The sequence below is a fragment of the Mastigoproctus giganteus genome, chromosome 6 (assembly GCF_048544385.1).
Source record: "Mastigoproctus giganteus isolate SK-2022 chromosome 6, ASM4854438v1, whole genome shotgun sequence".
NCBI classification, from domain to species: domain Eukaryota; kingdom Metazoa; phylum Arthropoda; class Arachnida; order Uropygi; family Thelyphonidae; genus Mastigoproctus; species Mastigoproctus giganteus.
The window spans coordinates 139,059,067-139,081,054 of record NC_143580.1 but is presented as its reverse complement, the minus strand read 5'-3'; the positions used below and the strand labels follow the sequence as shown (position 1 = coordinate 139,081,054).

Here is a 21,988-nt window from a genome sequence, read left to right as displayed (position 1 = left end):
TTGTAAACTCTACTGACTTGGTTGTCGTGCCGGAGTATAAACAGAAAATTTATTTATTTAACTGTGCAATCACAATATCCCTTTCTATGAAGTGTTCTTCTGATGGCTGTTAGTTCTAAACTTATCCTAGTTCTGTCAACTGTTTCTTGCATCAGTTCATAATGGGCAGCACCTTTGCAATTTCCTCTAATTTGTTTTAACTTTCAATATGCTCTGGGGGTCACATTAATAGCAGTCTACCTGTCTTGGGATTAATGTTCATGTTACCTTTTGTCTTGAGTTGGCTTAAGTGCTTCCAACAGTTGATTTGCATACCCCAATCTTTCTGTTATATGTAAAATGTATATTACTGCTATGTGACAACCTACTATCACACTTCTTGTTAAGGGATCGGGGTTCTCTTCTTATTCATTCTTTTCCATCTACTTATTTTAAATGATAGTACCAGCCAATGTGATTTATGGAATAAATCATTATTTCCAGGGGTGAAATGTCCTTACTAGAGGATAGTGTATATCTGAAACAAAGAACACTTATTAATTTTTTACAGCAGCATTACTCACTTAGGTATCACTTTGAATGGCTCAATTTCCTTTAGCAGCCATATTATAAAACTTATGCTTTATGATATTAGAATTGACTAAAGCACTCTCTCATTTGTTGTGATCTCTAGAAGAAAGCTAATCCAATACATCCCTGCCCACATCCTTTGTTAATCTAATATGCATATCTGCAAACTTTTGACTTTCAAAAAGCTGGGAATCAAGCAGTTTATTGCTGGAGTAAAACATGCAAAAATTGGGAGGTTTTTTTTGCAAAAAAACAGGAGTCCATTGAAAAAAAAAAAAAAAAAAAAAAAAGGAATTTTGGAAAAAGCACAAGGATGCTGTAACAAAATACATATTTTGTCAGTGAGTTAATGTTTTGCTTCAAAACATTAACTCACCTATGATTTTTATTTCTGTGGATTTCTGTTTGGATTGTCTGTTAACAATCAACTGATTACGATTTCTTTGATAAAAATACTGTTGCAGACTTTGCACCTCTTCAGGAATGTTATATCAAAGTTTTGTTTACATAGTAAAGTTAATAATTATGACTTAAGGTACTGCTGGTTTACAATAATGGCACTGCTGTTCAGACTTGGCAGTCAAGATCATTTCCAAAGCTTTACCAAAAAGAGAGAAGATCTGAATCCATTTTTTTTTGCCTGATTAATATTCTCTGACACTCAGAACTTCTGGGAGGAATTATTAAAACACCAAGTATCACTTGGAATTTGTTATATTTCATGCTTGCTTGTGCACTTGTCAGATCCCTGACAAAGGACCACCATACATAAATTCACTTTTCTATGAAACTACAAAATTCTACATCTATTTTTACATTCTTCCTATGAACAGCATGCTGTCTTTACGCTTATTTGTTTGCAAATGTCTGATTACATTGTGTTCTCAACGATGAAATTGAAAAAAAAAAAAAAAAAATCAAACCATCTATATACAGTACAAAAGGCAAATATATTACCCTTTTCAGATTTTAATTTTTAGAATACATTGAAAATCTTGCATATATGTGTTCTGAATTTTATATTGTATTTCTTGGGCATCTTACTAAAAGACAATGTTAATTAGCTTCATGCCACACAAATACAATGTAGCACTAGCAGCAAATTATGAAAAACAAAGCAATTATCCCACATTTCTGTTTTGTAATGTAGAGTGGCAAGCACAATGACCAATTCATCAATGCGAATAAAAAGAGAAATTTGTAATTTTTTCTTTAATTTGAAATTTTAATGTAGTTTTACTTTTTTTTTAATGAAAAGAAAAATACAGAGAAAAACTGAGTATTTGCATAAAGACAGAGAAACTTTTTGTCACCAAATACATTGATGGTGAGATGCAAATGGGTCAAATCAGGTAAAAAAGAGATTTTCTGTAATAAATCTGGAGAGTTTACAGCAATGCAATATGTTATGTGATTCTCTATTTTGTAGAACTATTCTTGTAGGAACTCAAAGTTCACCACCACAGTTATGTGATTTGTTAATAACATTAACCTCAGCCTTAGTAACAAAGCACTGCTACCTGAGGGGAGGGGGATGGAATGAACTGTGTACCAACTGATTAACTCTGATTCTTGATCCACCTGTAGTCATCAACCACCTTTTTTCATCCATCTTTTTTCATAAATCTGTTATAGATACAAGTAGGCTGCAGGTTTATTCTTTATGCTTCACTAATGGCCATCATTTAGTCTTCTGTACCCTTGCAAGAGAAACTCTGTTAAACATAGTGAAGTCATTCTATAAATCAGTGACTGAGATCCACCATCTGATTCATTAATTACTACCTAATAAGTTAAAAAATATGAGCAGCTGTACTGCCAAATCATATGTCAAATCAATATTCTGTTATATTAAACCCAAAAATGCTCAGGTTGTTCATGTTATAGACCTAACTATATCCAAGCTTAATCATCCAGTGGGCTGAATATCTATAAAATAAAACAATAGTAATACCTTCACATTAAAGTTGCATATTAATCAAAGATTTGCATTGCACAGTCAATAAAAAACTGTTAATTCAGCTTACAGAATGACAATTGAACCAAAGCAAGATGAATTTTAAAAGTGCAATTTATTTTTATTTTATTTCATTTATTTGAACATTTCAATCATATAAACACATGGATGCAAAACATGCTACCAACATAAATGCAATTTTTCTTACATCTGGACATTTTTCAATATGATTAACTAGCTGACAGCTTTTCAAAGGTAACTCCAACTCACAAAGGGTTTGGAATCAACCTTTGAGACAACAATATCCTGAGTACCACTACAATAGTTTAACTTGTTTACTCAGTATGATTCGTACTAATAATCATCGTGCATCTTAACAACTGCCCACCTTCCCCTAAGAATAAACAGTTCCTCTAGTAAATGCACAGGTAAAAATCAGAGCTAGTAATAATGTAAGTAAAAGTGAATGTGTGATTTAAGGGGGATGTCCAAGTCTGTACAGATATAGTGGTTTTACAACTTGCCTAAATGCATCCCAGTTCATTTAGTGTTAGCTACAGTGCATGAGGAGGCCAACATGTGGAGGCTTACACACAAAACACTGCTTATATCTTTCATGTTTTCTCTTGAAAATGCAAATTTTTATATTTTTACTAACAGTTTTAGGTTCAAGAGTTATAACTGTAATGAAATAAAATCTTGTAATTGTTTCTGTTTGTAATTTTCATATTCTCTTCAATAAATTAAAATTTCAAATTTTCTTAGTTGTGTTTTTTATTTTAAAGTTGGGTTCCTGATTGGAAGTTTCTATGACAATTTTAGTGTGGATTTAAAACTGCTTTAGTACATCGGAAACATTAATGTTGGGATCATGTGAGTAGAATGAATTATATAAATAACTTCCACATGCTTGTCATTCCTGCCCACATTTCAGGAGATAAAGTTTCTTGCTCATCAGTATAATTACCTGCTAGGAAATATACAAACTTACAAGCTTTCTCATTTTTCTGGTTTAATATACAGTCTTCCATGAAACATTTATTTGTCACATCTTTGTTCATTAATGGAAAACCAAATATAAACAGTCTTATTTCTGTCTGTACATGATATTTTTCTGTTAAAACCTAAGGCCATAAGTCTGACACCACCATGCTTGGCCTAAACAGAATTGGCAGCCTTTAGCATTATCGGAGCAGACTTCAAGTTCATCAAGAGAATAACTTTCTTAAAATTTGCATGAATAATGTCAGGTGCACAGAACAATTTCAATTTTTAGCATTCATCTTGTAATGCTGAAAAAGCTGCAACATGCCAATTTAAATTTTTACTATTCAATAAAAAAACAAAACAAACAAACTAATGATAGAAAATGGTCATTTTGAAGCCTATGGCTGGTAAGTAGCTAAAGAAAAAAAAAATTAGTCTATACTCGAAGGTTCTATTCACATAAAACATTTATGTCAATAGAACCTTCAAGTTTGCATGACTACTAAATTTCTATCTTTTCTCACAGGAAAATATTAAGTTCTTTCCACTGTTATTTCTAGCATAAAAGGCTCAACAATTATAAGAATCCATGGGCAGTAAATGATTTTCATGCTTCTATGGCCCCATTCAACTACAATTAATACTGCCATTAGCTAGTGTGTGTGTTTTTCCCTTGAAGTTCCTTGTATATCAGCTTCAGTGGACACCGACAGGTGTCCACTGAAGCTGATATACAAGGAACTCCCCCCCCCCAAAAAAAAAAATAAAAAAGCAGGACATCATCCTGCTTTTACTTTTTAACAGAATTATAAATAATTTGTCCAATCAAGCTCATATCTCTGTCTCTTGCATGGTTATGATTCAAATAACTGTTGGTGACAGTTTTATCATACAGATCTGTTCACAGGTTTCCTATGAACAGGTTTCCTGCTGAAAGATGGCATTTTATGTCATCTTTCAACATAAAATGAAACTTCATTTTGTATCCATCAACAATTAACATATTTTTAACATTATTTGAGGCATAGCATTATGGTCTAGCACATCACATGGCAACAAAAATGACACATTAAATCAAATAAAATGAAAACTAATAATCTTTCTGAGAGATGAACTGAATGGCTGCTGTGAACATGACATACTATCAATTTAGATAAATTCAGTAAAGAAATTTGGTATTAAAAGGGTGTATGGATTAGTTTAGGTATAAATGGGAGTGGATGCAATATTAACAAACTCTGAACCTGAACTGGGCCTTGGGCTATGAAAAAGGTCAAATGCACAAGGCAATTGGGGTGCACTTCTGGTTTAAATGTGAAACGTCTGTATTTTTTTTTATGGTGTACATGTATAGCCTTAAGTCATCAATGTAACTTCTTATATTTGTGTTAGATACATTAAGGTTAGATTACAAATCACCATAATATTCTGCTATAAATATTCTAAACTCACCTTACTGTGATTCAAATATAGAAGGGTTCCAATCCTAGAAACAATCATCTGAAAAGTTGTTTTTTCTGATTCTATTTTCATGATAGGATTGTTGGAAATTTTAAGTTTCTCAAGTAAAGGAAGCCTGTTCAACTCAGAAATATCTCTCCACTAGTGTAGGGGAAAAAAAAAAAAAAAAATTAAAAATTACCTGATGATGGCTGAAGAAAGCAATGCAAAATAGTTTACAGTTAAATTTGGAGTCATTTGGCAGGTCTGCACCTTGTCATTACCTATTTTTATAATTTTAATTTAATCAAATATTGTAAGTTACTGACAAAGTTTAAGGAGACGTAAAAAGTTTACCATTATTGTATGCTGATCATAATTTGTGATAAGTAGCTAAATACAAGATCAAGAACCACTGAATAAATTATATATGTTGTAGACAATTTGGCTAGGAAAACTAGTTATACAAAAATAAAAGTTATAAAAGCAGAGGGTGAGAGAAGAAAAAACTTAGAGCAGAAACTAAATAACCAAAAATTGGAATATGTTAATAATTTTGTTTATCTATGTGGTGCTCAAAAGTTTGACACATTTAAATGTTTCCTAAGAATATTTCCACTAATAATCTTGGAAAATATCTTATTTTATCATGTCAATTTGTTTTACACTAAGAAGAAAAGTTCCTGAAAACATATGCCAATGTTTGAAATCATTACATGATAATATCTTAGCCAATTTTGTGACAAATGATCCTGAACATTTATGGCTCTCAATATGAGGGCCATTATTGTTCAGTTGCCACAAACCAAGAAACCCGAAGTGTAGCAGGTTTCTTGTAGAACAAGCCATCTTTCAAGAACCCCCCCCCCCAAAAAAAAAACTCCTCCTTAGCTGAAATAAAGAACTTTAAATAAATGACATATGAATATACTAAGATCGCTGCAACCAAAGTTTCTTTACTAGAAGATTACCGATATCATCAACTCACATCTAAAGAATACTGCTTTACAGCTGTCAACTTTAGACTTTTGAAATGCTGGAGAATAGGCAACTGCAAGCAGGAGAAAAACAGGAAACATCTGGACCAAAACAAGCAGAAAACACAAGCTTTTTTCATAATAAACAGGGAAAAGTAGGAGATTGTTCAGAAAAAGCAGTTTTTTTTTTTTTAAAGTCCATGCTTTAGTTTGCAAGAAATCATTATAAACTTCACTGAAACATAAACATATTATATTAAAACAAAGACAGCATTATATAGAGTATGCTTTCAAACTTCAGCTTACTTAAGATTTTTTTTATCAGTAGATTTCTGTTTGGGTTGTCTGTTAGACTACTGATTATGATGACTCCTTCAAGAACAGGATGAGATACACTTAAAACAAAAGATATGCAATAATATTTGCTGATGCTATCAAGGCAGTGTTGGATGGGTTGGAAAATTGCTAGCCTAGGGAAGGATACAGAGACTAATAGATTAACAGTTGTCACAGGCAAATATGAAAGTGATTTTCAGCTGCTTCTATTGAAACAGACAGCAGCCTGGAAAGCATGGTGTCGGGAATTTCAAGACCAGCTGGGGATCCTCATGGAACAGGTAATAGATGGGCTGTGTTAGGGTTACTAAAAATAAAAATAGGTGCATATACATCAATGCTAGGACATAATAAATAAATTTGATGAATTTGAAGTGCTGGTTAAGTCATCAAATGCTGACATTGTGGGGATATCAGAGACGTGGTGTCGCTGAGATACATGACAGTCAGAATACGGGGAGTACAATGCATACATAAAAGACGGGCAACATGCTTTTAGTTAAGAAGTGCTATTATAAGAAAATGTCTTACAATGGGGGGGTGGCCAGCAAAAGCACTGGAAATACAAAAATGACAGAATGTGTTACAGGCCAAATAATTTTGATGGGTATAATGAAAAACTGTACTGACATATAAAGTGGGCCAGTAAAACAAAATATCTTATAATGGGGGAGATTAACTTTTCACATATTGACTGGACCTTGTGGATTGGTCACTCAAACAGTAGAAACGCTTTTGTGGATTTACTGGATGATTGTATCCTACCAGGATTTTGGAGAGGAAATAAAAGAAAACAATACTCTTGATCTGATTGTCAGCAGCAACATTTTATTTGTTAAGAATCTATAGATAAAAGACACACTAGGTGGCAGTGATCACAGTGTAGTGATGTCAGATTTACTTAAAGATATAACTATTGTAAAAGGAATAGGAAAGGGTTTTTGCTTTTGTGAAGGTGACTATAGTGGTCTCAGACTGTTTTTAAATTCTATAAAGTGGGACCAACTGATGAAGTTACCAACAGCAAATTCTAAACAGAAAGCACACAGGTATGTAATCATAGATGTTACTAAGCTTTTTATACCAAATAAGAAATACTGTTCAAGACTTAGACCTAAATGGATGTCAGATGAACAAATGAGACTCATGGCAGAGAAGAAGAATGTGTAGGATGCATACAAATTGTCAGGCAATAAAGAAGCCTACAGTGGATATAAACTAGGCTGCGATCAAGTCACAAAGTAAGTTAGATTATGAGCTAAGGTAGATTACGAGAAATCATGGAAAAGAATGCAAAGATAAACAGTAAACACTTCTTCACTTATGTAAGCACTAGAAGGAAATGGATGAATCACATTGGTTCAGTAGATATTAATGGTTTAACTGTTGATGAACCTGCTCAGGTTGCTGAAAAATTGAATAGGTATTTTGCATTAACATTCACACGAGGAATTTTTTAGGGATGGTGATGCCGGAAGTTATCAAATTCTAACTTAGAATTGAATGATTTTGTGATAACTGAAAAGAATGAAAATTGAAACTGTTGAAGCTAAGTATAGGAGGCAGCAAAAGAGGTAAGCTAACCTTTAGCCATGATTTTAAGAACACCCTTGATTCAGGGGATGTCCCTCTGAACTGGAGATGTGCAAATGTCTCCTCCAATTCAAAAAGGAGAAGATCAAAGGGCGTCACGAGTAATTAGAGACCTGTTAGCTTCACTTCTGCTCCAGGGAAAAGAATTGAGTCACTGGTTAAACAATTAATGCAGGATCATCTAGCTACAAATGCAGTTATACTGCAGTCACAGCATGGATTTTTTAAGAGATAATCATGTCTGGCCAATCTAAATTGGATTGGAAACTATGACACAATAACAAAAGAACTAGATGAAAAAAAAAAAAAAAATTTTATATTTTATACAAAAATTTCAGATAAGCTTCTGATACCATTACAAAAAAAAATTCTGCAATACAAATTGAAGAAGTGTTGCATCAAGGTCAATGACTGCTATGGATAAAGAAATGGGTTGTTCGTAAAAGATAGTGTTGGTTATCAATGGACACTGCTCTTCTTGGCCTAATGGTATTAGCAGAGTTCTCCACATTTCAGTGCTAGGCTCATTGTTTTCAATATTTATTAATGATATTGATGAGGGCACATTAGGCTTAATGTCTAACTTTGCAAATGATATGAAGTTGACAGGGTCATTAAATCAAGGTAATCAGAGTATGCTACTCCAAAAGATATAAACAAATTAGGCAGATGGGCTGAAAGTGGTAACTGAAGTTTAATATTGAAACATGCAAGATACTTCATGTGGGAGAGCAGTAATCCCAGATTAACATCATCAACAACTGTTTTCAATCCACTGCAGGATGAAGGCTTCTCCAGCAACTTTCCAGTTTCTTCTGTTTTGTGCAATGGCCATCTATTTACTACCCACAAACTTGCAAATTTCATCTGTCTACCTTCGTTGTTGTCTTCTGGGTTTTCTTTTAGCTCCTCTGGGTACCATTCTGTTATTTTATTTTCTTAGTCCATCTGCCATCATGTCTTTGAGCTATGTTTCCTGCCCAAGTCCATTTCAGTTCTTTAGTTTTGATAAGAATGTCTTTTATTTGTGTTTGCTGCCTAATCCATGTGTTTCTCTTCTTATCTAACAGTCTGATTCCTAATATAATTCGTTCCATTCTTCGCTGTGTAGTTTTCAGCTTCGCTTCCATTCTTTTGGTGAGTACCCAAGTTTCACTTCCATAAGTCATGGTGGGGAGTATACATTGGTTCATTATTTTACATTTCAGACAAACTGGGATATTGCTCCTCAGGAAAATTCAGGAAATATGACTATATTTCCCGATAACATTCGGGAAATATGACTATATTTCCCGAATGTTATCCATCCAAAATTTATTCTTCTCTTGACTTCTAGCCATTTATCATTATTACCACTATGACTTGTTCCAGATAAGTATATGAATCCACTTTCCTTTTCAATTACTGCTCCTTCAATGATTACATCCCTTTCTATGGCATATTTGTTTGTCGTTACTTTTGTTTTAGCCATATTCATCTTTAGTCCAAAATCCTTACCAACTGATTAAGATTTTCCTCTAATTCTTTGGGATCATGGCTTATGATCACAATGTCATCTGCAAATTGTAAATGGTATAGATACTCTCCATTCATATTGACTACTTTCTGCAACCAGTCGAATCTTTTGAAAGCTTCCTCAAGGGCAGCAGTAAACAACTTAAGTAGGGGCAGTACAGAAATAACAGATTAACTCTCAAACAGATGCTTCCTTGCGTAAAGTATGCCATTTAATCATTTTAATATAGGAGAGGAAAGTTTAATTTTTCACTTTGTAGTGCCATCATTTATTTTAACATTATAATGGACAACCTATGAATAATACTTTTTTAAATTTCAAGCATATTTTTTAATTCATTTTTTAAAATGTAATAACCTGATGGTTCACTTTATACATAGTCATGCCTGTTTGTGTAACTCTGGTGACACACACAAGCCTGTTTGTGTAACTCTGGTGACACACAACTCACGAAAACAAATGAGTGGCACACTTTTTGGCCACTCATCTGTTTATGTGATATCGATGGTATGATATCAAGAAGTCTGGAAATATGCACTTTAAAAATATAATAATATAAAATATAATAACTTTATTTTAACAATTAAAAAGCTAAACAATGCCTAAAGGAGTTTATATTGATTTCCCTCTAACCAGCCAGTGTCAGAGTGCTTTTCTAGGCGCCTCCGTAGCCAGGTGGGAAGGAGCAGCAGTGCGTAGCACACGCTTCTTGATTAGACCAGGGTTCGAGCCCGTCACCATCAAATACGGAGGATGCACCGCATATCCCGGAGCAATATGGCCTTAGTTGCTAATGCTCCTAAAAACAAAAACAAACAAACAGTGCTTTTCTGAAATACAAAGTTAAAAAAAATTTTAAAAATGTATATAGTATGGGATTTTTGAATATTTCTTATAGAATTTATTTATTTATTTATCATTATTATTTTTTCTGTTTAATGAGGCTCTGTAATGTTAAAATATTATGGTCATAATGGCAGGGTTATTTTTTTTTTTTTAATTTCATGATCTAATCTCTTCTCTTCGCTGTGTGCCATCTCCTAATGGAGGTTGGCACCCACCACAGTTAATGTCTCTTGATCTCTGAACACTGAACTTGGTGTTCAGTCCCATCCAATTCTTGATGTTATCTAGCCATGATATGCATCTTCTCCCAGGCTTTCTTCTTCTTTCCTCCATTCTCCCTTCAGTAATTAGCCATGGAAGTGCATATTTGTTGTTTTGCATCGGGGGTCCAAGATACAGTTTTTATTTTCTTTACATTCTTCAGCAATTCATTGTTTTTTTCTAGCTCTCTACACAACATTCATTAGTCACCCTTGCTGTCTATGGTATCTTTAACATTCTTCTGTATATCCACATTTCAAATGCTCCTATTTTTTTGAAGGTGTTAGCTTTCAGTGTCCATGCTTTGTCACCATACAACAAAACTGACCAAAGAAAACATATCATCAAGCAGATTCTAAGGTGGAAATCCAAGTTCCCATTGCACAGTGAAGATCTTTTAAGAAAATGCTGACTAAAGGAGTTTACATTTTATTTCCATACCTGGTTCATTTTTTTCATTGATCTAGCAGCCTAGATATTTGAGCTTGTTGAATCTCTTTATAAGCATTCTGTTTAATATGAGAGATGTTGGTATCATCCTGTACCACAAGTTTAGCCTTGGTGACATTAATCCTGAAGCCCATTCTTTCACTTTCATCATTCACAGATTGTGTACTCTCACTCCTCTTGTTTAATGCATTAAACAAGAGGAGTGAGAGTACACATCCTTGCTTTACTCCGCTTTCAATGTTGATGTTTTCATTCTGCCGTCAAACTACAACTGATGCTGTTTGGTTCCAGTAAAGGTTTCTGATTATATGGATGTCCTTTTCATCAAGGCCAGACTCCTCAAGAATTTTGATGAGATTAGTGCGTTGGACTTAATCAAAGGGCTTCTCAAAGTAAATAAAACAAAGATGGTGTCAATCTGTTGTTCTTTGCATCATTATCTAGACACAAAATCGTGCTTCTCTTATACCCAATCCTTCTCTAAATTCAAACTTGCACCATCCATAGAATCCTCACAATTCCTGAATATCTGACTTTTAATTATTTTTAGGAACATTTTTAGAATTTGGCTTATCAAGCTGATTAGTCAGTAATTCAACAAGGATGTTGATACTTTGGGGGTTGAGCAACCTGACTACTTCCAATAGGATTTCATCAGGTCCTCTGGTTTTCCCTTCTTTGTGGATTTAAATCACCCTCTCTACCTCAGATCTTAGGATGGATAGTCCTACTAGTGCATTGTTGTTGTTGTCATCTAACTCACGTTCACTGTCAGCAAAGAGGTCTTTTATGTATTATGTCCAGGTTTTCTGATTTTTCCACAATAAGCTCACCTTTGTTATAGCTTTCAATCTCAATTTGATTATGACCGGATTATGGTCAGAGTCAATATCTGCTTTGGGATATGCCTTGGTACTTTTAACACTTCTCCAGAAACACTGGTTAATCATGATATAGTCAATTTGGTTTCTGATCATATTTTTTTGCTGTCTAGAGGCAACTTCTATGTATAGAGCCTTCCCTTAGGGAGTTGAAACCAGGTGTTTACAATCATCAAGTTCTCCTCTTGGCAAAATTGTATCAGCCGATCCCCCTCTTTCATTCCTTACTCTAAGACAAAATTCTCTTACAGTTTCACCAGATCTGCCTCTTCCAACCTTAGCATTCAGATCTCTCATAACAATAGTTAGGTCTTGTTACTTTGACTATTTCTTTCAGTTCTGTATAAAAACTTTAAATTTCCACATCTTCCTTATCAGCCGTCAGAGCATATACTTAAATTATGTTGATATTTAGTGGTTTTCCTTTCGGCTGGAGAAACATCATTTGCTCAGAATGTGCCACAGAGTTGAGGATGCTTTTGGAGACCGTCCTTGGTGACTAGGATCTTAAGCTAGACCATCTAGTTTTGCATAATCCCATCACCTGTACATTGTATTGTCATCTCCTGGATCACATTCTTAAGTTTTCCAGCTGCAAATATTGTTCTGACATTCCATGTTCCAATTTGCAAAAGTATTATCACTCTGAGCCAGGGAATTCTTAGCATCCCTGGCATCACAGTGCTGTAATAGAAAAATCTATCATTAAGCTGTCAGATGGATTTACTGTTCAGATTGCTTCTATCCCCACTGTAAGAGCTGTAGCCGTTGTCCAGAAATGTTATTTAGAGCACTGTCTCTTAAGTATGTTGCCTTACTGGGCTAAAGAGTCAGACCTACCTGGTTTGAATTGGAGTTTTCCTTTCTCTCTCTCTCTCTCTCTCTCTCTCTCTCTCTCTCTCTCTCTCTCTCTCTCTCTCAGTCTGGCTCCTACCTCATGAAGACCTGTCTGGTTTAGATGACCCTACTAGTAATTACTGCTGGCTTGGCTCTTGAGGTTGTTAGAGCACACAAGCCCCATCACTGCAACAAGGTGAAGTGATGGGGCTTATACCATCAAGAGGTATGATCTAATTACACATGTCAATTTTCACATAGCACTCTTCACAAGCATATAAAGCCACCATGTGTATTTCTGAATAAAAAATATTTTTTTGACAGTTAATATTAGGAGTACTAAATGAACAATTTAGTGCAAAGCATCATTTTAGTTCATAGCAAAAACTATGCCATTTCACCTACTTTGATAATTTGCTATTAACTAAAATGATGTTTTGCACTAACTTGTAGTCCAAGGCATTTCTTAAATCCTTAAAGCCTCAAATCCCTTTTTAGTCTTTACTATCACACACCATCTGGCATTTCGTATATTGTGGAGTTATACTTTATAACTGAGTTGTCTCATTATATCACTGGGGTACCTATCCACCCACCAATGAGAGGCTGACAAGCTTCAAAACATTGCTGTCTGGGTGGTGGTATCTGCCAAGAATAAGTAACATTAGTCTTTTCTACTGGAAAAGCATTGCTTATTCAGGGTACTGCAATATCGCAACTCACTGAGAGGGCATTCATAATATGAATTGTCACAAAAACGATGCCATTTCACTCATAATATGAATTGTCACAAAAACGATGCCATTTCACCTACTTTCGTAGGCGCCTCCGTAGCCAGGTGGGAAGGAGCAACAGTGCATAGCACACGCTTCTTGATTAGACTGGGGTTCGAGCCCGTCACCACCAAATACGGACGATGTGGATAGGTCAGGAAATGACCACCGCATATCTCGGAGCAATATGGCCTTAGTTGGTAATGCTCCTAAAAACCAAATAACAAACAAACATACTTTCGTGATTTACTACAAATTAAAATGATGCTTTGCACTAACTTGTTCATCTAGTAAATTTCCTGTAGTCTGATGCTTTTAGCCCTAAACCCCCTTTTAGTATTAGGAATACTTTTTTAAAAAAATTGGCTAATAGTTAAGAATATTTGATTTGTGGTAAACAAAATCTACATTGCGACTTTCTGGTTCTTCTAATCACTTTTCTAAAACAGTAACTTGCAAACAGTACTTGTATAGTGTTGCAGACTGTTTGCAGTAACACTGCAGACAGTCTGCAACACTATAGAAAGTGGTGAGCATTGCAGATTCACAATTCACAGCATGGTGGAAAGCATAACTGAAGCCAAAGCCAGTTCACTGCAATAAATGAATGCCAGACAAGTTGTTCAGCAAGCACGTTAACATATTCGCTGCCACCTATATTTGAGAGAGCCTGTTGAATGTGCAGTAATTATTGGAATTTTGAAAAATGACATTCTGAAAATCTGTAAATAAAGGTTGAAAAGACAGTCTGAAATTCACAGCTAAAAGTGAACACTTACTTTTCTGTAAATCAGAAAAAAAATTGAAAATTTTATAGAAAGTTTATTCTATATACATTAACTAACCATCAATACAATAAAAAAAAAAAAAATAAATAAAAGAAAAGAAAACTGTGTACCAAGCAATAAACAAAAATGAATCATTGATCAGTATGCTGATAGAATCGAGCAGTTTCACATGCCTTAACTTTTACACCACTCTGTATATTGTCTGCTATGCTGTAATGCTTATATGCATTGATACAAGGAGCATGTTAATTATAATTACATGAGTGGGTGTCCTTACATAAAATGTGCCAAAAGTGAGAGAGAAATATGCCTGCTATTTTATATTTTTTGGTCATATTTCTCGAGTTCTTACATAATGATGCAAATCAAAAGATAAAACAACATATTGATGTTGCTCTGACAGATAATTTTAATTTTTAAACTTTAGGGGCTTTGATATACTTTATGAAGGGATACATCCACCCAAGGAATTCAAGCTTAAAAATTTTAGTAAAATTTTGGAAATGAAACTAAGTTGGATAAAACAATAAATAATTTTGAGAGGATAAACTGTTCATACATTGGCAGTCTAGCCTCAATTCACAGCATGGTGGAAGACCTTCCTATATAGGAAAAAACTTGGGAAATGAATCCGAAACAAAGAATATGCCTAACTGTTGCCTGTGTATCCCAACTATATAGGTCCCACATGTATCTGACTAGAGCTCAAACAGAGTACAGGCATACCTCGGTTAACGTTACCTCTGATAACGAAGCTTCGCTATAACGAAGTCGGCAATTTCAAGCCCCATTTAACATAAAAAAAATATTCCACTTTAATCACCTGAAATCTAAACAAACTGAAGAAATTACGGAAACCTTTGGGGCTTCTCGTGGTTGGTTCGAGAAATTTAAAAAACGGGCCAGGATTCATAGTGTAAAATTAACAGGAGAAGCTGCAAATAAGTTTCCAGAAAAACTAAAGGAAATAATTGAACGTGAAAATTTTCCAAATTTGGTGTTCAATGTTGACGAAAGCGGTTTGTTCTGGAAACGGCTACCAACAAAAAGCTTCATTTCTGTTGAAGAAAAATCAGCTGCTGGGTTCAAAGCAGCCAAAGACCGTTTAACGTTACTCTTTGGATCAAATGCCTCTGGCGATTATAAATTAAAATTGTTATTAGTTTACCATTCAGAAAATCCGAGGGCGTTAAAAGGTAACATAAAAATGAATTTACCTGTAATATGGAAAGCAAATAGAAAAGCGTGGGTTACCAAGGAGTTATTTACTGATTGGTTTGTTAACCACTTTTGTCCTGAAGTAAAACGGTATTGTCAAAAAAAAAACAACTTTGAAGAAAAATCTCTTTTGTTGTTAGACAATGCTCCGGGACATCCTACTGATCTTAACACGTTGGACACATGCATTCCTGTCAAAGTTGTGTTTCTTCCAGCAAGCACAACTTCCCTGATTCCACCATTGGATCAGGGAGTAATAGCATCATTTAAAGCTTATTATCTGCGTCGAGCATTAAGCAGTTTAACTGAACTAGAGGATAAAGAGTTTGTTTTTGGTTTTTTTTTTAAGGGGCATTAGCAACTAAGGCCATATTGCTCCAGGATATGCGGTGGTCATTCCCTGACCTTTCCGCATCCTCCGTATTTGGTGGTGAGGGGCTCGAACCTCGGTTTAATCAAGAAGCGTGCGCTACGCACTGCTGCTCCTTCCCACCTGGCTATGGAGGCGCCAGGATAAAGAGGAAATGATAGTTAAAACTTTTTGGAAAAACTACACCATTAAAAACGCAATTGAAAACATTGATAGTTCTTGGAAAGAAGGCACTAAGAAATGCTTAAATGGAGTTTGGCGCAAAATATGGCCAGAAGTTGTACTAGAAGAAGAAAATAACATCCAAGAAATTAGAAATTAAGTTATCCAGATGGCTCAATCAATAGGTTTCGAAAATGTCGATGAAGAGGATGTTAGAAATTTATTGAATGCAGAAGATGATGGTTTTTCAGTGGAAGATTTAGAAAACCTTGTTAGCAACGAAGACAAAGATAATGAAGACGAAGTTAAAGAAGTTCCTGCCGAAAAAGTGTTAACAACCAAAGGTTTAAAAAGGTGCTTAAATGACATTGAAAACGTTTTAAATTTTTTTAGTGAAAATGATCCTGATTTAGGAAGAAGTGTTATTTTTTAAGCGATCAGTGTTAAATGCAATAACTCCGTATAGGCAATTGTTAAATGAAAGAGAAAAAGAGCATAAACAATCAACTTTGGACTCATATTTTAAAATGTGATTTCACTTTGTATGTAAGTTGACTGTTTATTTAATAAAACTTTTCTTTGTTCAAAAAAAAAAAGCTTTTCATTTTCTTTACGTAGGAACGTATCCCTATTCTGGCCATAGTATTTTTACCTCTGAAAACGAAGTTTCGCTTAACGAAGTAATTTCGTGGAACGCATCCTATTCGTTATTCGAGGTATGCCTGTATTCTCAGTGTTCCGGCCTAAGACTTTTTTTTTGTAGTTTTTAAGGTGAGAAATCAAATAAATCCATATAATAATATTGTTCTAACCAGTGACATAATAAATAAATAATATTGTTCTAATCAGTGACAGTGGTAGATTGTAATTTATTTATTTATTTTTATGTAACTTTCAAATTTTTGTTATCCCTTTGTTGCCTCTCAAAGCTCAGGGTCCTTCGCCATAGGATAATACGTAAATGGATCTAACTGTGTATCATTAAAAACTATATCTAAATGTACTGAATGGTTTAAAACGATAGTACAATCACTGTCAGTGAACATTATGAAAAGGATCATCAACCTCTTTAACCGATGATAATGTTAATCACAAGGAATCAATTTTTGGGACTCTGCAGGGCTGTTAGTAGTTGATTTTTTATGAATAGGTGAAACAATAAACAGTAAAAAATACTGCAAATTACTGGAACATAATTTAAATTCTCAAATAAAAAGATGAGGAAACCTTTCAAAATGGATTCTACAGCTTTGAAAAAATGGAAACCTCATGTTGCACATATTTTGCTCACTCAAAGAAGAATTGGGGTTTGAATTATTAAAACACATTAACACGTTGACTGCCAAGACTTATTTGGGTAAACTGGTCTCCGACGTCAATTTGCGTTAGGCATGTTAAATTATTCAAAACCCAAATTATAATATATATTCATCACAAAAACTCATAAAAAAAAAATCCTTGGGAATTATCTCGTAGTTGGCGTACGTAATAGAAAATTCTTTGTGGCAGCTAACTACGAGTTAACTCGACATGTTGTAACTTGCAGAATTCTCTGTACAGCAGGCCCCCGTTATAACGCAGTTTGCTTTACGCTGATTTGCTATAACGCTGTTCTTATATTATAACCCATAACTGACTATAACGCTGTCACAGATCACTATAACGCTCCTTTACAGATTGCATTTTTGGCATATTTAACGAAATCGTTTCATTTGATGGAGTCGATAGCTTGAAAATGAATAGCAAAACAGAATTAAAACGTTTCCCACACCGATTGCGAAAATTTCCCATGCTCGGTGAAATTTTCTCGCACACTAATTTAATCGCATAATCGCGACTTGTTACATAATTTCGAGATCAACATTTTAAAAAATTATCAATTATATTTGATAATATTTGTAATATTTGTGTTATATGCATTTATCTGAAGTCTACTCATCACTCAGTACAGTATTAGACATCGTACATAACGGACAGTTTACTTGAACATTGTATCATAATTAATGCAACCAACGCAGTTACATTTTCGAAGAACTAATAATGACCGATAGGAATGAAAAAGCAACAACGTCTGGGCGCAGTACGAAGACTATAAATGTAAGAAAAAGACTGAATTTCAAAATTAAATTAGACGTTTTGAAGCGAATCGATTCCGGTCAACGACAAGCGGATGTGTGCTATAATTTAGGACTTGCAACTTTAACTGTAAGAACAATTATAAAAAAATAAAGAATTAATTTCAGCAGCGGGAAAGATAGCTGTTCCACTGCCAGCAACTAGGACTAGGCCGGCTATTAGGATTGAAATGGAAAGACTAATTTCATTGAAGATAATATTCCAATGCAGAATTCAGTTAAGTTAAATATTAAAAAAAAAAAAAAAAAGAGAGAGAGAGAGAGAGAGATTAGCCAATATAATGATCTGAAGAAAACTCGCCTAAAAAAAAAAAATGTGGAACCGTTTAAAACTGGTAAGGGCTGGTAGAATAGATTTAAAATCCAGGGAGAAGCCGCTAGTGCGGATCAAGGAGCCGAAACTTTCAAAAAAGAACTGGCTAAAATTATTGAAGAGGGGTATTATGTGTTATACTTCTCAACAAGTTTTTAACATAGATGAAGCAGGACTTTTGTGGAAACGAATGCCTAAAAGAAGTTTCATATTGAAAGAAGAAAAAACATGTCAGGTTTCAAAGCGGCGAAGGATCGGTTGACTTTATTGTTGGGTGGTAATGCTGTGGGGGATTTAAAATTAATACCCCTTTTAGTTTATTTGGAAGAGGACCAAAGTTCAACCCAAAATCCACACATTTTTCATTAAATTCATCAATTAAATTAAATCAATTAAATTCATTATTTTAATTGGAATTTTAAGTTTACTTTTGATACGTAAGTAGTTATCACATAATTATATACGTATGTAATGCAGAATATTTTATATGTACAAATATTTGAATATTAAATATTTTGACCGACATTTGTGCATATTTTCACTACCGTTTATTATTGATTAGGAAATATCCTATGGCACCGACCGCAACTCACAAATACATATGTTACCTTATGGGAATGCGGCGCTCGCTTAGCGCGGATTCACTTAGCACTCTGTTTTTCCGGAAACGAATTATCAGCGTTAAGCGGGGGTCACCTGTATATCAATCTGTGCTGTGCATAAATCCGCTGCAGTGACACAGACTTTGTCGTGTACATTGTATTTAGTACTTTGTTACGTGTTTTTTTTTTTTTTATAAAAAAAAAAAAAAAAAACACTTAAAGTACTAAAACATGGATAAGAAGAGACCACTGGCTATAGAAAAGAGAGCTTGAGCTCTATGCTAATGTGAGTGACTCAGAATTTGAAGAGCTTTTTGATGAGTCGTACGGTTCTGGTTCATAGATCGATCTGATCAAATACTGTCGTATTATTTAGCACTAAGAAAAACCATCAGATGTCCGAAAAAAACTGCATTATATATTATAGAAATATATATGCATAATGTACACATCCTTTTCCGTCAAGTTACGGGTTTCTCCGATTTTCAGACATTTTTTGGTGGAACCCATAACTTGACGGAAAAGTTACATTGAATCTTTCATTGGAGAAAAAATTCTAAAAGTTCCAAGAAGATTAGGTCTGAACATAAAATTCATTATTTAGAATTTGAGTTGGCTATACCACCAACTAAAAAAAAAAAAAAAAAATCACACCCGACTTAGCCACGTTGAGCATGTATGAGAAATAAAAAACACTGCGGAACACGCTATTATTGTCCAGTGCGCTAAGAGAAGCTAGCTCCTTGCGTGAAGAAAATATTTTTTTTTGTGAATAAATTCTGTTTTCTGACTCCGTGGTTGATTTTTCATTCTTATCCCAGAAGCCAACTATCCATCAGTTGCACATATTTGCTACGAATATACTCGTAGCTGCGCCTGAAAGGCAAGTCATACCAGTCCGAGTTAACTCATAGTCGGCGTCCTGGACCAGATTGCCAAATACAAATTAACTCATAGTCAGCATTCAACGTGTTAAACAGTACCAAACTGGTGCCTTTGAGAACTTACATAGATAACCTTGAAACTGCTGGTGGGAAGAAGCTATATAACCAATCAAAAAGCTTTCTTCTCAGGCTTCTGTAAAAACATTTAAGTGTGATATCAAACTTATAGAACAAAAAATTATATTGAAAAATAACATTTCATTGCTTTTATATTTTTATCTTGTACATACATTTTCATTTCCCCTCGTATTATTAGAAAAACTATCATTATTCAAACAGAAAAGTTTAGCAAAAGAGGTCACAAATATTTAATTAGGAGGATTAATACAAGAATGAATTTAAGTGCTACAGAACAATGTAAAAGTTGTCACATTATAAATGGATATTGGGGAACTAAAAGAGAAACTAACTTATATCAAAGGCCAGTTACAACTCCTATACAATCTGACTATCTGACCATAATAAAATACAAACTGTGTTGGTATGTTCAGATTGTGTTGAAGTTGCTCTTCAAGGTGACATTCCCTTTTTAACATGTATAATGCTGTCCTCAGAAGTAAAAAAAATTATTGATGGATAAGTGTAGGCTACTTATGTTGAATATTTGTATCGAGACCATTAAGCCTGGTATGTCTGTAATGTGTGTATCTGTAAACTGCATGCAAAACTGGCTGGCTGCACAGTTTTCAGGATGAAAAACTCGAGTTTTTATGATAAAAAACATGTATCCCTTATGCAGCCAACTAACTCTGTGAAAAGCCTATAAAGATTTTATTCTCAGTGGTATTCAAACCCAGGTCTCTCTCAAAGATTGGTTTGGTATAAAATTTTTCTGGCACATTAGCAACAATGGCTATTATGTGCCAAGACAACTTTCTCAAAGAGCAGTGACTGTAATCACTGTGGTAGCCATACACGAATCAACTTTTATTTGGGTAAGACAAAGTAGAAGGGGGAATGGGAGAGGAGGATAAAAAATGGAAAAAAGAAAGAATCAAGAGAGCAGAGAGAGAACAGTGGTAAAAGCAGTAAAACACAACCTTCAACTCTCAAAACTATTTAATAATATAAAGGTATAAAAAAAAAAGATAAAGAATAAAGAAACTGAAGAGAATAAATGGATTACTTGGTAAGAGGCATAATCAATTATGTAATGTTCAAATTCAAAAATTATTATTTTTCTAAACTCCTAAGAAATGGAATTATTAATGAAAATGAATCTTTCTTGAGCTGCTGGTTTGCATACCAACAGCTCAAGGAAGGAAGACTACTAGCCTCAGGATCTTGTCATGATTCCACTAACCTATCAGTGTTGTTTCTGATAGCATAGAGGCTTTTATAGTGACAATGCTTCTGTAATGTATTCGCACACTACATCAAACTGATGCCATTTCTGCAGAAAGGAAGGAATGACTCCAATAGATTTCACATTTGCAGAGTATATGGATTCAGTGAGAATTGGGATGCAAGCTGAAACTGGCCACACTAATTTTTTTTTGGCTAAGTGCAATATTCTTAAGCCAAGTCCCTGCATCTCCTATAGTGTAGTGAATGGAATGTAAAACTTTCACTGGTATCTGGAATTTATAACTGTTCTACTAATGTTAGTTGGCAAACATAAAATCTTCTTTGGAAAAGAGTATTCTGATGTATGGTCTGATCTGATTTGCATCATCTTGTGCCCATAAAGAACTCATGTTTTAACAATGTAACATTCAGATATCAGTTTCATTGAGCAGTTAAAGCCAAAAGGTAGTCATCTCTTTGCAAAGTTTGACCTTGGCCTTGAGTGGATTGAGTAAGCTGAATGTCAATGGCATTCTTCCACTTGCTTAGACTATACACATCAGGGGGGGGGGGTATAAATTTAAATTGAGGGAGGATAATTGCAGGTTAGATGTGTTGAAGTTTGCCTTCAGCCAGCAGGTGGTTGATGTTAGAACTGGCTTCCATCTGTTGTGGAAGTGGATGGGTTGAATAAATTCAAGGAAGAACTAGACAAATTCTTGCGTGGGGGGGGTATGGATGGGTG

The 21,988-nt window shown here is 34.4% G+C and overlaps 1 protein-coding gene across 2 annotated transcripts in view; it reads right to left on the bottom strand.

The window, feature by feature from the left end:
* Positions 1–21,988, bottom strand: part of Tbce (Tubulin-binding cofactor E) — a 270,639-nt gene that overhangs the window by 88,064 nt on the left and 160,587 nt on the right. For both annotated transcript variants that reach the window (XM_090375351.1, XM_090375353.1), the window contains exon 10: positions 4,967–5,116. In XM_090375351.1, coding sequence (XP_090231477.1) covers positions 4,967–5,116 — 150 coding nt within the window. The remainder of the gene's footprint in view (positions 1–4,966; positions 5,117–21,988) is intronic.